This window comes from Grampus griseus, assembly GCF_964374135.1.
Source record: "Grampus griseus genome assembly, chromosome: 6".
Taxonomy (NCBI): Eukaryota; Metazoa; Chordata; class Mammalia; order Artiodactyla; family Delphinidae; genus Grampus; species Grampus griseus.
The window spans coordinates 4,825,713-4,842,916 of record NC_139000.1 but is presented as its reverse complement, the minus strand read 5'-3'; the positions used below and the strand labels follow the sequence as shown (position 1 = coordinate 4,842,916).

The 17,204-nt window shown below is 53.6% G+C and overlaps 1 protein-coding gene across 12 annotated transcripts in view; it reads right to left on the bottom strand.

Annotated features, from left to right (window-relative positions):
• Positions 1–17,204, bottom strand: part of RAPGEF1 (Rap guanine nucleotide exchange factor 1) — a gene marked incomplete at its 5' end in the record, with an annotated part of 140,750 nt that overhangs the window by 13,010 nt on the left and 110,536 nt on the right. For 9 of the 12 annotated variants that reach the window (XM_082655755.1, XM_082655757.1, XM_082655760.1 and 6 more), the window contains 4 exons: positions 1,161–1,236; positions 2,829–2,937; positions 8,407–8,495; positions 11,100–11,372. In XM_082655755.1, coding sequence (XP_082511881.1) covers positions 1,161–1,236; positions 2,829–2,937; positions 8,407–8,495; positions 11,100–11,372 — 547 coding nt within the window. The remainder of the gene's footprint in view (positions 1–1,160; positions 1,237–2,828; positions 2,938–8,406; positions 8,496–11,099; positions 11,373–17,204) is intronic. The other 3 variants (XM_082655753.1, XM_082655754.1, XM_082655752.1) reach the window with 1 other exon arrangement.

The following is a 17,204-nucleotide window of genomic DNA, read 5'->3' as shown; positions in this document are numbered from 1 at the left end:
ATGTGCCAACTCGCTCAGTCTTCACACCCACTGGGCACTTTGAACCTCTTCACAACGTTGAGTCAGCTGAGGCCGAGAAGGGACGTGCCCAGCAGCGGCCCAGCCTGAGAACGCACAGCCAGGATTCAAATTCAGTGTCCAGGACCGCACTCTGTTTGGGTCAGAAGAAACCCGGAGGGCAAAAGCGTGGCTGTGGTGAGTCTGTGGGAGCCATTTCTTCTTTTTCTCTAATTTTCAAATTTTCAGCAATGCAAACAATTATTTTTGTACTACTTTCATAATTTAAAAATTCCCAGAATCATCTGTGTAACATACTTTGGGAAATCTGCTGTAAAAACATAGGGACCAGGTTGTTTACAGAAATGAAATTGGTGGGTTAGGGTTTCATGACCGGGGTGTTTTAATTCCTACACACCTTACTTTACCATTGCTGTTCCATCATCTTTTTAATAATTTAAAAAATGTAAAAAGGAAGTGTGTGTGGGGAGAGGCCGGGCCCAGCTGCGGGGCGTGTGCACTGCAGGCCCCTCCCGCCTGACCAAGGTCACGGCACCGGCCTTACAGCCCCTCCTTTTCCTCCTCCTTCCAGGACGTGAAGGGGTGTCTCTGCGCTGAGAGTGGGGAACCCCATCCTGTGCAGGTAACGCTGCTGGAAGACTGGATGCTCCTGACAGGACCTTTGCCCCAGGAAGCTCCCAGAGGAGGAATAAAGGAAACCCAATCCAGCGGTCTGGAATAATATAATGGGCAAAATATCGGGAAAAGCGTAAAAAGCCACCTGCACATCAACGTAATTTTAGCACTATCGTTGAACATGTCGCTACTCAAGGTACCATCTGTGGAGACCTACCAGGTGCCGGGCTCTGCACCCGAAACTTGCCCCTTGATGATCCTGGGGTCCTCACTACCCTGCACCACCAGAGGACACGCTCTGAGGGGGTTGGGAAGCGGAGGGTCTGGCTCTGAATGCAGGTCACCTGTCCCCCACGTCGGCACTCCCTATGGTGACCCAGCAGCACCAGGACTGCTGTTCTGACCTGCTCAGGGCTGGAGGAGAGGAGAGGGCAGGGCAGTGGAGCCGAGCAACGTCTCGGTTCAGCGGGACCAGCCCCCTCCGGGGAGCTTGGGCACAGAGGCTGCCGCGGCCAGCGCTGCCGTACCTTTCCTGTCCGTCTCAGTAGCGTGGACCAGTAGGATGTCACCAGATCCTCCCCGGACGTCTGGTCCGTCGTCGCCCTGCAAAACCACAGCAAAGGAGGGCGTGGAGCAGAACGCAGCCGTAAGAAAGTCCGCTTAGGGAGTCACAAGCAGGGATGAGATGACAAAGACATGGTGTTGCAGAGATGCCAGGTCCTCTCTGCCCTGCCCTGCCCTCCCTCACTCCGGGAGCAGCGTGGCCGGGCTGCAGAGGCCAGGTGCGCCCATCCAGCCCGCCCACCGCGTGGCACAGCGCTCTGAGGACACCACTGGCTCAGGGGGGCATGGCTCCAGTCAGTCTTTCCCTGTTCACCGACCCACGGCTCAGGGCGGAAGAGGGGACGGAGGGAGCCGACGGGGAGGCAGGCAGGACTGGCACCGGCCCTTCCCAGGATGGTGGTGGAGGCGGCAGACCACTTCCAGGTGTGCGCATGTCCGCGAAGCTGCAGCAACCTGCCCTAAATCTACACCTGCTCCCTCAGGTGGGGGGAGTCACTTGTCACATAACATGTTCCTCCAGGGAGCCCTCCTTAGAGGAGTGAAAAGTGTCACAAAGATGCTCAATATATCCGATGTTGCTTACACTGACCGTGGCCTGCCAGTTAAGGGAAAAGTCTTATTTTCACATGAGCAAACTGAGGCCTTAACCCATAAACCTGGCCTGCAGCCACCGGCCTCATACGCTGTAATTCCGAAGGAGACCACGCCCCGCGAGAGCTTCCTCGTGTCTCTAGCTCTTGGAGATGCATCTGCCTCTCCAAAGCTTCAAGGTTTTTACGCTGGAAGTGTCTTGGATTTCCAGCTAAGACGGGGCAGCTCCGCCCAGGACCTGATTTTTCAGAAGAAATTTCTGGCAAGAGTCATGAAACAGCAGCCAGCCCTGCCTTCCCGGTTCCTCTCTGCTGCAGCCTAGCCACGTGTGTGTGTGTGTGTGTGTGTGTGTGTGTGTGTGTGTGTTTGTGTGTAGAGCACGGCCGCCTCCTCGGCGGGGGTCAAGGCTACCGCCGGGAGCCATTCCTGCGTGTCCCCGGAACCGCTCGGCAGCAGGGGGCGGGAGGCCCTCTCAGGTCAGCTCCTCTTACTGTGCCGGGTTCGGGCACCGCGTTTACCCATGAGGCTCTCCTGACAAGACATGGGATGGAGGCAGCCTCGGTGGCCAGGCCTGGAATTTCTTAATTAGCTGTGCTTCCCACGCTGACACTACACTGGGGTCATTCTGTCATTAACAACATAAAAATATCTTGCTCTAGCGAGGGCTTACCACACACGGGCTCCGTGCTGAGCACCCTCGTGGATTTCGTTCTCACAATACCCTCCAGAGTCCTGTCATCTGGGGCTTAGAGAGGACATGTCACTTGCCCAAGATCACTCTCCAGAGGTGTCAGAGAAGGGGACGGCACACTTCCTCCTGGAAGTCACCCATGTGCCCAGGGTCTTAGAGCACCCACGGTGGCCCAGGCATGGGGCCAGGAAGAACGGGATGCCAGAGCCCGCCGCCCAGGAGGGCCACCTGGGGGGGTCAGCACTCGGCTTGGGCCTTTCTGTTTGGGACACCTCCAGGTTCCCTGCTCAAAGCCCCCCACCCTCTTTCTGGGCCAGACCCTGCACGCGAAGGCCTGTGAGGAGCCCACCTCTTGCTTGAGCGTCAGCCTTGCCATAATCTCATTGTGGTCAATGAGGGACAGCTCGTCCACTTCCTCCTCCGACTGAGCCTCTGGAGCATCTGGTGACTTTGGGGCCCTGGAGAGAGAAATGGTTTGTGTTGTGTCAACAGACCCTGAGCTCCACGGCTCCCGGGGGCCAAGGTAGCGTGGCCCCGTGCGCGGGGCCTTGTGGTACAGCCGCTCCCCTGAATGAGTCCTCCCCGGACTGCGGCTCCAGCGAGAAGCCCAGACCCGCTTCCCACCCCTCCACAAGGGGCCCGGGAGGTAGACAAGAGGCCGGGATGCAGACTGGGTTTCTAGCTCTGCTCCTGATAAGCTGTGTGACCTGGGGACAGTCCCTGCTCTCTCCGGACACTCCCTCAGTAAGTGGAAGGGATTAAGCACGCAGAGCAAGAAGGTTCCACTGAGCAATTTGAAAAAGTAATGGTCTCAGTCACCTGTGTCAAGGCCCACAGACTGCCCGGACTGTCAGTACTCAAGGAGAGAATGGCAAAGGGCCAGCGGGATGGAGGAACAAGCCAGCATGATCTCAGTGCCATCCCCAGGTCTCTCCCCAGGGCCACCTCTCTAGTGGACTGAAGAGGAGCATGAAGCAGGCCCTTGTCCACGGGTGCCGGTGGGCAGGTGGGCAGCAGCATGGGCAGGGGTCCAGCCTGAGCCAAGGGCAGGGAGGGCTTGAAGATGGGACAGGCAAGCTGAGACTGAGGCGCTGAGTAGGAGTTTGGGTGAAGGGGGAGGAGAGAACATCCAACAGACGAAGCACAGAGGGAGCCTGCAGAGGCGGACACGAGGCAGATGGATGTGGGGTCTGCGGGCACCGTGCTTTCCCCGGCATTTTCTCCCATATTCCCATCATTCTCGTGATCAGTCCCGTGAGCCACTGAGTGGCCTTGTGGTCGCAGGCTTCATTTTTAACCCTAAGTATCTGAGACATTAAAACCTGGGCCTTTTGGGAATTCCCTGGCAGTCCAGTGATTAGACTCCATGCTTTCACTGCTGAGGGCCTGGGTTCAATCCCTGGTTGGCGAACTAAGATCCCACAAGCCACACGGTACGGGCGAAAAAACCCAAGTCAAAACAAAACAAACAAACAAAACCCCTGGGCCTTCAGTAAGGCAACGTGGATGGGCCAGAGCAAAACCACGCGCAGTCCTGGGACGAAGCCTCAGCTGCGCGTCAGCGTCCAGTCGTGGCCTGGCCTTCACGGAAAGAGGACAACGTCCCAGCGACCGCTTCTAGCCAGTCAGCGTGCTCATCCTCTGCTTCTTGTGCAGGGGCCACCTGAACTCTGAAAAATGGCACCCCTGGGTCCAATGGAGCTGGAGCCCATGAGCTGCTGTTGTCTGGTACAGACGGCCACTACGTGTTAGACTAGAAAACCCATCACCCCTTAACACTTGGGGAGACCTGAGCCTGGGCTGCTGAATCAGACTCCGTGTGGATGGTACTGAGGGGTGGCCAGAGTAGGCTGGGCAGGCAGCCCTTGCCGACAGGCCCCTAGAGACTGCTTTCTATTTTTTTTCCTGTCTCTTGCTCTTTTTACCACGTCTTTAACCATTTATGTTTAGGCCTGACAATAGCAAGTGGGTATTGCTTAGCTCTGTACCCAGGACTCCAGAAGTAGCCGAACCTTAGCCTAAAGAGGGAGGAAAAGCTTGAATTTGCGGAGCATTTCACAACGAAGGGGAAGTCAACGTGAAGTCGCAGGTGGCAGGGCTGATTCCCAGGTCCTGCACATTATCCTTCCCATGTGTGGACTGGAGAAATTTACTACATATTTCTAAACCTGGGCAGGTTTGACTCATGCTAATGTTGAAATGTTACCAAAGATGAAAGAGACACATGACTAAATGCAGAGATGACTCCTGATTGACCCTGGTTCCAAAAAATAAGCCTTATAAGACATAGAGAGAACTAGGGAAATAGAAGATCATTTGCATATCAGATAATGTAAAGAATTTATTACTCTTCTTAGGTGTGATAATCATATCGTAATCAGGTAGGCGTCTAAAATTTTTTAGGAGGCATGCTGAAATATTTAGGGGCTGAGTGTCATGTCTGTGACTTACTTTCAAATACACACTACATACAATTCACACACTATCTAGAAACTCACAATAAAAAGTTTGGTGGGGGGAATCTTTTACACTCCTTTATTACATTTGAACTTGGAAGAGGCAGAAGGAAGGCTGGCCTAGGGTTTGAGAAGGAAACCCTAGGGTAACGTGTTGTGGGTAACGTGTGAGGTGAAGAGTAGGCGTGGAGATGCTCAAGAAGCAGAGGCAGCCTGGTGCCAGCAGGAGGGCTTCTGAGGGCTGCGGTTATCCTTCTTATTTTCTTATACATTTCTATACTTTCCATGTTCTCTACCCTGAGCACGCATAATTTTGAGAATCAGAATAAAGGGAAGAGTGTACACACATATCTCGGAGATACTGTGGACTCGGTTCCCAGCCTCTGCAGTAAAGCAAATAACACAATAAAGTGATTCACGTGAATTTTTTTCGTTTCCCAGTGCATATAAAAGGCATACTTATACTATACTGTAATCTGTTAAGTGTGCAATAGCATTATGTCTAAAAAAACAGTAGGGACATCCCTCGTGGCGCAGTGGATAAGAATCCATCTGCCAATGCAGGGGACACGGGTTCGAGCCCTGGTCCGGGAAGATCCCACATGCAACTAAGCCCGTGCGCCACAACTACTGAGCCTGCGCTCTAGAGCCCACGAGACACAACTTCTGAGCCTGAGCTCTAGAGCCTGCAAGCCACACCTACTGAAACCCACGTGCCTAGAGCCCGTGCTCTGCAACAAGAGAAGCCACCGCAATGAGAAGCCCGCGCACCGCAACCAAGAGTAGCCCCCCGCTCGCCGCAACTAGAGAAAGCCTGCATGCAGCAACGGAGACCCAACGCAGCCCCCAAAAATAAAAATTAAATTAAATCTTAAAAATCAATCAATCAATAAAAATTAAAACAGTGTTCATACACCTTAATTAAAAAATACTTTATTGCTAAAAAAATGCTAACCCCCGCCAGAGCCACTGGTGAGCTGTAACCTTCCTGGGGGTGGAGGGCCTGCCTCGATGCTGGCGGCTGCTGACTGATCAGGCCAGGGCTGCAGCGATTTCTTAAGGCAAGACCGCAGTGGAGTCTGCGCACCGACGGGCTCTCCTCTCACAAACACTCTTCTCTGGAGCAGGCGATGCTGTTTGCTAGCATTTTACTCACAGTGGAAATTCTTCCAAAATTGGAGTCAGTCCTCTCAAACGCTGCCGCTAATATTCTAAATCCGTTGTTGTTATTTCAATAATCTTCACCGCCTCTTCACCGGGAGTAGATTCCATCTCAAGACATCACTTCCTTTGCTCACCGGTAAGAAGCAACTCCTCCTCTGTTACAGTTTTATCATGAGCTTGCAGCAATTCAGTCACATCTTCGGGCTCCACTTCTCATTCTAGTTCTCTCGCTGTTTCTACGACATCTGCAGTGACTTTTTCCACTAAAGTCTTGAACCCCTCAAAGTCATCCAGGAAGGTTGGAATCAACTTCTTCCAAACTCTTGTTAACGCTGATATTTTGATCTCTTCCCGTGAATCATGAATGTTCTTAATGGCATATAGAATGGTGAGTCCTTTCCGGAAGGGATTCAGTTTACTTTGCCAGATCCATGAGAGGAATCACAAATTATGGTAGCGATAGCCTTACAAGATGTATTTTTTAAGTAATAAGACTTGAGAGTTGAAATTACTCCTTGATCCAGGGGCTGCAGAACGGATGCTGTGTTATCAGGCAAGGAAACAACACTGATCTCATTGTATATCGTCTCCATCAGAGCTCTTGGGTGACCAGGTTCATTAACCATGAGCAGTACTATTTTTAAAGGAATCTTTTTTTCTGAGCAGCAGGTCTCAACAGTGGGCTTAAAATATTCAGTGAACCATGTAGTTAACGGATGTGCTGTCATCCAGGCTTTGTTGCTCCATGTATAGAGCACAGGCAGAGTAGATTTAGCATCATTCTCATGGGCCCTGGGATTCTGGGAATGGTAACTGAGCACTGACTTCAACTGAAAGTCGCCAGCTGCATTAGCCCCTAACGAGAGAGTCAGCCTGTCCTTTGAAGCCAGGCATTGACTTCTCCTCTCTGGCTATGAAAGTCCTGGATGGTGTCTTTTGCCTGTAGAGGCTGTTCTGTCTACACTGAATATCTGTTGCGTAGTGTAGCGCCTTCATGAATGATCTCAGCTGGATCTTCTGGATAACTTGCTGCAGCTTCTCCATCAGCACTTGCTGCTTCACCTGGCACTTCGACGTTACGAGACGGCTTCTCTCCTTAAACCTCTTCAGCCGACGTCTGTCCGCTTCAGACTTTCCTTCTGCAGCTTCCTCGCCTCTCTCAGCCTTCACAGAATTGAAGAGTATTAGGACCTTGCTCTGGATGAGGCTTTGGCTTAAGGGAACGTTGGGCTGCTCTGATCTTCTATCCAGGCCACTCGAACTTTCTCCATACCAGCAATAAGGCTGTTTTGCTTTCTTATCATTTGTGTGATCACTGGAGCAGCACTTTTAATTTTCAAGAACTTCTCCTTTGCCTTCACACCTTGGCTAACCAACTTGTTTGGCTGGTACAAGAGGCCTAGCTTTAGGCCTCTCCTGGCTTTCAACATGCCCTCCTCACTAAGCTTCATTTCTAGCTTTTGATTTAAAGTGAGAGGGACTTTCCCTGGTGGCGCAGTGGTTGAGAACCCGCCTGCCAGTGCAGGGGACACAGGTTCGAGCCCTGGTCCGGGGAGATCCCACATGCTGCTGAGCAACTAAGCCCGTGCACCACAACTACTGAGCCTGAGCTCTAGAGCCCACGTGCTGCAACTGCTGAAGCCTGTGTGCCTAGAGCCCACGCTCCGCAACGAGAGGCCACGGCAATGAGAAACCCGCCCACTGCAACAAAGAGTAGTCCCCGCTCGCCACAACTAGAGAAAGCCCGCATGCAGTAACGAAGACCCAATGCAGACAAAAAACAAATGTGAGAGATGTGTGACTCTTCCTTTCGCTTGAACACTTAGGGGCCATTGTGCGGTTATTAACTAGCCTAACTTCAATACTCAGGGAACAGGGAGGCCTGAGAGGGAGGGAGATGGGGGAACAGCCATTTGGTAGAGCAGTCAGAACACACACGATGTTTATCGATTGTTTGCCATCTTATATGGGCATGGTTTGTGGTGCCCCCAATCACAATCATAACCTCAAAGATCACCGATTGTCATAACAAATATAGTAATAATGAAAAAATTTGAAATCCTGGGAGAATTACCAGATACATGAAGCGAACAAATGCTGTTGGAAAGGTGACGCCTACGGACTTGCTTGATGCAGGGTTGCTACAGACCTTCACTTTGTAAAAAACACATCTGGCTCAGCGCCAGTGTAAACATACAGCCCCAGCAGGCCTGGCGTGCTTGCCGCAGGGGCAGCTGGGGCAGCTCTCACTGGGCGGGCAGACGTGATGCTTTCAGGGCACCCGGCTCCACGTGGGTAACTTCCTACCTGTCCCCGCCGTCCCTGCTTTCCTTCCCAGGTGCACTGCCGGCTGACGAGGCATCTCTGGGATGTCCGTCCTTCGAAGCTGGTGATTCCTGAAAAGAGAAGGCAGTGCTGGGTGTGTGACAGGTGCCCCCCGCTGGGCTGCTCTGCTTCCCAGCATTCCTGCCTGCAAGTGGCTTTTGAGTGCAAGTTCCTAAGGAACTTGAGATGTAAACACCGTGACCGCGGTCCATTACAAAGGAAGCACGGGCCCTCTTCAGACTAGCATCTTTCCTCTGGGGAGAGTGAAAAGCACCACTACTTATAACCTTTGTCAGCTGCCGACCTAGAGGAAGCCATCCCGACCACCTGCTGGAAGAAAGGACCATCGCAGGAGCTACCACTCGGCCAAGCTCCGCGAGGCGCTGCGCGTGCCTTTCCTCACCTGGCCCTGACCAACACCCTACCTGCTGGCCGACATCACCATACCGGTCACACAAAGAAAAAGAGGCTGTGGGAAGTGAAGGGCCCGGCCCCAGACCCCCTGAGCTGGAAGACTGTGGCCCTGCCCGCTATGCCCTGCAGGTGTGCAGCAGGCCTCCGCCAGCTTCCCAGTCACAGCACGCCCTCAGCACCACAGCTATGCTTCCCAAGGGCCTAGCTGCTCGAGTGCACAAAGGCAGTCCCTCCATCCTCCAGCAGCCTTGCTTCTTCCTAGGAACCTGGGCCCACCCACTCAATGACGACACGGCCCCCCGGCATCCCTGGTCTGCCACCGAGGCCACAACAGAGAACGGGGTGGGGTGGGGGGAGTATGAAGAAGCAGCACGTCCTCATAGAGGACACTGCAGCACCTCATGGGGTCACAGGTGGAGGGAGAGCTCTGGAAGGCCAGCCTGGAATGGACTCCGTGTGCAGAGGCTGAATTGGATGATGGTGGGGGAGGTCACCAGAGGGGACAGGTGAGGTGGGAACACCAGGCGACAAACAGCTTACCTCCCAAGAAGGGGGCTGAACCCACTGGAGTGAAAATTCCACAGTGTTCTACAACATGCTAATACCTGAAGTGGGGCTTGCCTCACGTGGATATCTAGGTGCTCTGGGGGCCCCCTTAGGGGGCCATCCTAACGAGAGTGAGCACGCTTTTAATGGACTGGGCCCCTTGAGCTGGCCCCTGAGGAGGGCGGAGTCCTCACGGTGCCCCCTCCAGGGACCCGGCCCCCCACCCGGGACGGTGGGAGGGTTCGTTTCGAAGGTTTTGCAGTTGCTCAGGTGTTGCTGCAGCAAACCCTGGAAAGCTGACTGCTTAACAGAACCACTGTACCTTGACCGTCTGGCGCTGGGAGGGCAGTAAAACAAGGGCAACCACGACAGGAGGGAGGCCTGGTGGAGTCACCAGGTTCCTTGAAGCAGGGACTGTAGGCCTGGAGCTTGCTGGGTGGGAGGGGGATGTTGGCTTGGAAGGCTCAGTGTGGGAGAGAGGAGTCCCTGCCTCTGGGAGAGGGACAGAAGACGGGCCCCAACACCAGAAGATGGGGTAGAAAGAAATCCCTGAGAGCAACCGGACACGTGGCCAGGGCCAAGGCCAGGCTGCTCCCGTGATCCCCAGACGGCCCACCGGCCAGGCTGGAGGAGCAGCACACCGCGGGAGCGAAAGCAAAGGAGGCTCCGCTGGAAGCCCTGTCCTCTCCCCGCGGAGCCGAGCCGGCCCCTGGCTCGGGCAGTGGCTGAGGTCTCACGCAGGATGGCTGCTGGTGACCGGGAGGCTCAGCCAGACAGAAGCAGGGCCCGACCCCTGCCAGGCTAGGCCGCGGGCACGAGGCAGCCCGCGGTTACTTACTCCTCGCTGCTCTGGCCAGAGGCACACAGACTGACGGATTCACCCTCACTGGCGCGTTCGCTCTGGGGGAGACAGGACGAGAGGGAACGCACATGTGACGGCCCCCCGCCACGGGGCTGGCCCTGACCGGAGGAGAGTACGGCAGCAGCGGCGGCGTGCCCTCCGTTCTCCGGGGATGCCTTCCCAGGGTCGGGGAACAAAGCTGCTTCTGCCACCTCCTGCCTCTGTCAGAGGGGACCCACGTTTCCTGCTGGAGCTTCCCCAAAGGCGTCAAGGGCCACTCAGGCTGTCCTGGTGGAGGTGTACACCTCCCCACTCTGCCGTGCTGGGGCCAAACATGGAGAGAGGGAGGCAACACATCAAGACAGCTCCACGCTGCAGCGCTGGCTGCACGTGCCTGCACTTGCTCTGCCCCTCTGCCTGTCGTGTCCCCGCCCACGCGCACGGCAGCACTTCCCTGTGCCCGGATGCAGCGCTGCGGCCCATCTCGCAGCACAGCAAAGAGGCCCTCCACCCTCAGCACCTCGGCAACTAAACACGCAACTGCCTTCTGAGCTGTCGGAGATCTCTGCACCTTCCTCTAGAAACAACCAATCACACAGAAAACCAGTAGCATTTGCTATCTTATGCTTATGACAACCTGTTGTCTCTAAATGGTCACTAACCCATTTGTGGAAAATCAGATCCCTAGTTTGATGGGAACTTTGCAGAGAAGGAAACAGACGGGCTACGATTTCACCTGGTGACCTGTGTACCCCTCAGTCCAGCCACGCCGCGACTGGGCCCACGCCAGCAACAGACTTGACCGCTCGTGAGGGCGGAGGCTTTTTCAGAAGGCGCAGCCCCACGGGGAGGCGTGTGTGTGTTGAGTTCTCACCGAAGGCGTCTGGGGCGAGTCAGTGAAAGAGGTTTCGGAAGGAAGGCAGACAGTGTTCCCATGAAAGCTGCTCTCCTGAGAAGATGAAAGAGGCCCGTCCAGGGTGCTGGGAGGCGGACTGGCTACGGTTGGCACCGCTAAGTCAGAGCTCTGAGACTGGTGGACAGGTGGGAAATGTGGAGAGGAAGAGGAGGTAGACGGGAGGAAAGGCTGGACGGAAGCTTGGCTGTGAGGCACGAAATCCTGGGAGTAGGACCTAAACACAGATTTATACTACAGAGTCAGAGTGGAACACAGACACGAACACGAGAGGATGGGAAGAAGAAAACAGACAAAAGAAAAAGTAATTAGATTAACCCAGCTGAGCCGTGACAGGCCGTTCACAGTCATTCTAACCAGGACCACCACTCAGGCCAAACCACCCCCGTGCTCCTCTGGCCCGAGGTCCCCCCACCCTGGCACGGGTCCCTTGAGAAGGGCCTGAAGACTGACCAGTGCTGTCCTCAGTGTCTAAGGGGCAGTGTCTACCCTGTCCTCAGGGGCAGGATGCGGGTACCCCCAAAGGAGAGCAAGCCTCCCCCCACCGTATGGGGGTCCCGTCCTCTTTGTCAGAAAATGAAACCCTCGCAACCCCATCTATGCCTCTTGTCCTTCCAGGAACCTGGTGCTAAATTCAGTGCGTGCAGTCAGACACCTGGTCATGTTTACTTATTTTGAGTTTTTTGGTTGAATCTCTCTCGTTTTATTCCTTGGAAGTCAAACACTGCAGCCTTTTAAATGTTGTAATCACTTCAAATCCTTTTGGAAGGGAAGGGCATAAGCCTTAAAAAATGGTTGAAAGAACTGTGCTACCAAAATGCTAAAAATTTCTGAATTCATCTCCCTTTCTGCCTAAACTTTTTTCTTTCTTTTTGTAACAAATGAAGTGCAATGCCTCTGACGCTACCTTAGAACCACCAGGCTACGCTCTTCGAGATTCTCATCGTGAGAGAAAAGCCCGAGGTCAGGCTGGGGCGCGACAGCAGATGCCCACAGCTCCTTAGAGCCCGTGAGCGCACTCGGGCCTGGGCTCTGCTGCGGCAGGACAGATGGACGAGCTTTGGGACAAGAATCCCATAGTGTCATCACGTCCTGCAAAGGGTCTGCCGACACCTGCCAAACGTGGAGGAGAGTGAGGCAGGGCCTGAATCTGAAGTCCCTGCCAGGCTCACTCCCACCACAGGTGCTGGAACTTGACAACAGCCCACCCAGCACAAACATGCACACTGCTCACTCAAGTGTCCTTTGCATTTTGGTACAAAATTCAGGATTTCTGAAACCCACGGCCAAGAAGGAGGAAGAAGAAATGAAGTTTTAAACTAGCCAGAGGTCAAAGCCACTCTACCCTTAAGTGTTTTTGCGAAGCTATGTGCTTACAGGTTAACTGGACCGAGAGCTGCTGCCACTCAAGGGACAGGCACAGCCTCCCTCTGTCCCCCTGCTGCCCGCCCTGCCCTCCTAGGCTGTGTGGATCAGTCTAGAGCTCCTCCCCCCTCCGTGGTGAGGCCAAGGCCCTCTCGCCCCATGAGCCCCACTGGCTGCTGGTTTATATCAGACCCAGGATACTGCCTGGGAACCGACTCGTCTTTACACATCTCATTCCCCATCTAACTTACAGACTCAAGGCCGACGCTTGGACACAGGCAGGTGAATTAGTGGAAGTGCTGTACCGACGCCGAAGGCTTAGATTCCTACCAGCTCCGATTCGTCCACATCCCTTCTTCTGAGAGAAGCCGGGGGTGGTGGACCCCTGGCTCGGCTGCTCTGCCCACCGAGGGCTGTGGGGCCTGAGCATCCACAGTGCCCTCCCCCGGCAGGTACCATGCTTCACCTGGCCTCTCAGGGCAGCCATCCAGGCCTGGCCTTGCTGGGGATGGCAGAGAGGTGACGGGTTTGGCTTTGGGGACTCTCCATTTCACCTCTGGAGGATGCTCCGCTCACAGTAAGGCTCTCTCACTGGCTGGCAAGGTGCGCAGAGAAGACCTTGAGTGAAATGCACCAGCCAAGGGATGGAGGGATGGGACGGCCCGGTCCTGGGAGGCCAGCCTGTTTTGGGCCGTGGCTGAGGCCTCTCTCACGCAGGAGTCCGGTCCCCGGGCCTGTGGGATGCTCACTCCCAGCACGCAGGTGCTGCTGTGAGATATGCTAACAGATACCTCTCCCTCGGCCGTGACTCCGTCTAGTTTATGATTCATGGTCAATGCCGCTACGGTCAGGGTGTCTGAGTCCCCCCAGATTCTTATGTTGAAATCCTAACCCCCAGGGATGATGGGATCTGTGCCACAGAAAAGAGGCTCCAGGGGGATGCCACGAAAAATCTGTGACCAGGAAGAGGGCCCTCACCTAACCATGCTGGCACCCTGACCTTGGACTTCCAGCCTCCAGAACCGTGAGGAATAGACTTGTTATTATAAGCCATTCAGGCTTTGGTATTTTGCTACAGCAGCCCGAACGAAGTGAGGCAAATGCCAACTCTGGAGTCCCGACACGTCCTCACTGGCGCCCCCTCTTGTCCACGCCCCACGTAAATGTGTCGAGCACTCAAGTGAGCCCCGCAGTAACCAAGCACCCGCTTACACGCACACGCAGGGCGGGGCCTTTTCTGGGAGGCGGAATAATTGCCTAGAGGGCACGTTCTCAAGTCACACAGACCTGGGCTTGGGTCCTGGGCTCTCTCTCTGCCTGTGTGACCTTGGGCAGGTGAAGTAAGTTCTCGAGCCTCAGTCACTTCCTCTTTAAAATGGGGATGGAAACAACAGTTCTTCTCTTACAGGGTCTCTGTGTGGATTTACTGAGACGCCCCGGAAGTCCCGCTGTGTGACAAGCCATCAATGTCTGCTAGCCTCTCCTGCCCTCCAAAATACCCTCAGGAACTCCTCTAAAAACAGTCAAGGCATTTAATTAATTAATTCAATACGTATTTACTGAATGAGGGAATACTTAGGAATAGATTCTAATGTTATTAACTAAAGTGCCTAGACTATCACCTGACTCAGCAGAGCATCGACTGCGGGTGTGGACAGTAGTGGACAAGCTTCCCTCGCTGTGCAGGTGCGGGTCCGAAGCGGGGGGGCCACCAAGGGTGCGGACTGCAGGGGAGCGGGCAGCCACCAAGGAAAAGGGAAGGAAGATGCCCGTCTCTCGGACAAAGCGTCCAGGCCGCCCTCCGCAACAAGGCTGCAGCAGCTCTGGTATTCAAGCTATGCAGTCCTGCTGGGACAGGAGCCAAGCCGGAAAATCACCTTCCAGTGGGCGGGGAGACGCGGTCCCTCCGGCGGCCCTGCACACTCATTCCCATACCACGGTCAACAAGCCCGGTCTCCACTGACTCCCCAGAGAAATGTTTCCAGGCCCTTTAAGATCATATTTATTCACACGGGCAGGGAGAAAGCAGGGCTGGCCGCTAAGCAGAAACACCCCTGCACCACAGCCTGGAGATTATCTTAGGGTCTGGCTGGTGCCCGGCTTTGCTGCTGCGCTCCGCGGCAGGGATTTTTATTTATAGCCAGAGTAAGGCTGTTTGGGCCGAGGAGGAGTTATGATGTGAGGGCTGCCTGTCTGGAGACGGCAGATCTCTGCAGAAGATCTAGGATTGCTGGTGCAAGGTGCTGGGGAGGAGAGCAGTCAGGAGGGGGGCGCACCTGGCCCCCACACCAGCCCTGATCACACAATCAAAGCGCCGGCAAGAACCATCTCATGATGATGATGGTGACGATGACGATGACAGCCATTCTTACAGAATGCTTCCTGCTGGTCAGGTGAGGTGTTAAAGGTTTTACCTGAATCACCTCGTTTACTCCACACGAAGTGCTGCTGTTAGGATCCTTACAGGGATGGAGAAACGGGCTGCATGGGAAAGCCACGTACCTAGTAACACATGGCTCGGCTCAGCAGAGACGGTGCTGGGGCAGCCATCTCACACTCAGGGAGTGCCCTGGGCACGTGACAGGCCCTAAGCGCGCGGTCCCGCAGCGCTGCAGAATCCTGCCGGCTCACTCCACTCGGAGACCTCCTGAGGGGTGACCAGCCTGCAAAAGGCAGTGAGCCACGGCTTGATATAGCAGCCGGGGACGCAGCAAAAAGATCTGCCCTCGTGGGAGACACAGGAGCTAGCACCCCACTCTTTTGAAAACATACACCTGAAAGAACCGCGGAGAGAGTCTTCTGGGTGTAAAGGATGAGGGAGGCTGATGTGATGTGTGGCCAGTCACATGCTAAAAAGCAAAGCCACCCGAAGCCGGCCAGGCACCAGTTTTCAGGGTCACTTCCTTTCCATCATATCCTGGCATGAAAAACGACTAGGGACAGGCCCTGTGTTGTGTTGGCAAGAAAACAGGAAAGCAGATCTTCACATGAAAAATTCTGATTCCTCAATATGACAGACGTTCCATTTAATTCCATTGATTAGCAGAAAGCTGGGGGAGCCAGAGGGGGCAGCCAGCGAGCCAGCAGCTGAGAGCTGGAGCCACAGGCCAGAGGACCTTGACTGGTACAGCTACTCCACGGTGACTTGGGCTGCAAGCTCTGGAAAACGTTCAGCTCTACCGATCATGGGGAAAACGCGCTCATCGGAGTGAATGGACGTATTGTTGCGGGCAAGTGTTTGGAAGTATAGAGAATTCCAGAGATCAGTCATTACTGTATCCTCTTGGCTCAAACAAGGCTTATGACTTCAGTGTTTTTGGACGCTACTTAGCAAAACAGATAAGCTACTGGTCAGCTTGTTTGGGGGCTTAAATTTTTATCCATCATTTGTGAGAAAACATATTCATGGGAAGGTGCTTTTCTAGGGTGGTGTGGGCTTCCTTCCCCTATGGAGAGCCAGTGGGAACCACAGCCCAGGGCCAGTCCTGGGCTCTGAGGATGCTTCTTTCAACCAGGGCCTGCGAGTGTTGACACGATATGGGTGTCAGTTATTTCTCTTGGAAGGAAGTAAAGCTTTTGGCCGCTGCAAAACACACATGTCCATGATTTCCTGGGGAGGAATCTCCTGGAAAGAACCACATCAGATTTGGTTCTTAGATGGGACGTGATCACTCCTAGGTCACCAGGAAGGATTCTTGATAACGGTCCTTGTCACTCCACGTGGCAAACTGGCTGGAAGACTGCTCGTCTTCTCTCTCCTTCCTGGTCCCAGTTAATTACGTGTTTATGAAAGTCATCCTTTGGGTCTATCCTAGGTCCAGAGGGAACTTCCATCTTTGATGCACTTGTTAATTTATAACAACTACATGTTAGAGAATGTCCAAAGATGAGTTTCCGAAGCCAAGAGGCAGATTCTGAGGCCAAGGCCACAACCTTCTGCACTTGCGATTTCTCTGCTCAAGGCGAGGACAGACACTGTTGTTGGTCCCATCATGTGAACAATGAGACAGCGCTCAGCTCACCCAAGAAAGGCAACATCAGCTTCATGCTGGATTCAAAAAACACCTTCTCTCTTTTTGAATAAAATTCTTGGTGGAGTCTATGTTTTAAACTCATTTCAAAATTCTAATCTGTAATTTTATAACAAAGGATGTAAAAGAACAAAAATGTTTTGCTCAGGAGAATTTTAGGACAGATGTAAGTAGAAATTTACTATGTTTCTTCTCATGTTCCATATTTTTGCAAGCTGAATCACAAGACCTTCCTCGAAAGCACTACGCTTTTGGCCCACGGTTTCGTGGCTAAGTACATTCTTGTGAGGACCTCCAATACGTTTCAGGATGCTCTGCATATTCATTAAATATTAACCTTAATAACATCAACTCTCCATAAGAAAATTTAGTAGAGATTCCAAAATGGTCTGAACTTAGTTCTAGAAATCTGACTCAACTACTTTGTACTCAGTTTGGATTTAAACAGCACGACAAGGGCTCTAATTTATACTTATCTTTAGCACTATTTAGAGCCTGTAGCTACACTCTGTGTCAGAACACAAAGGACAAAAGCACGCCTCTCAACGTCCAGCCCGTGCACGGGCTTTTCTTTCTACTCAGCCTCATCGGGTCTCAATGCTTACTGGCCATTAAGCAATTCATAAATGTCAACTTGACACTGTATTTCACAGGGTGGGAATCTGGATTC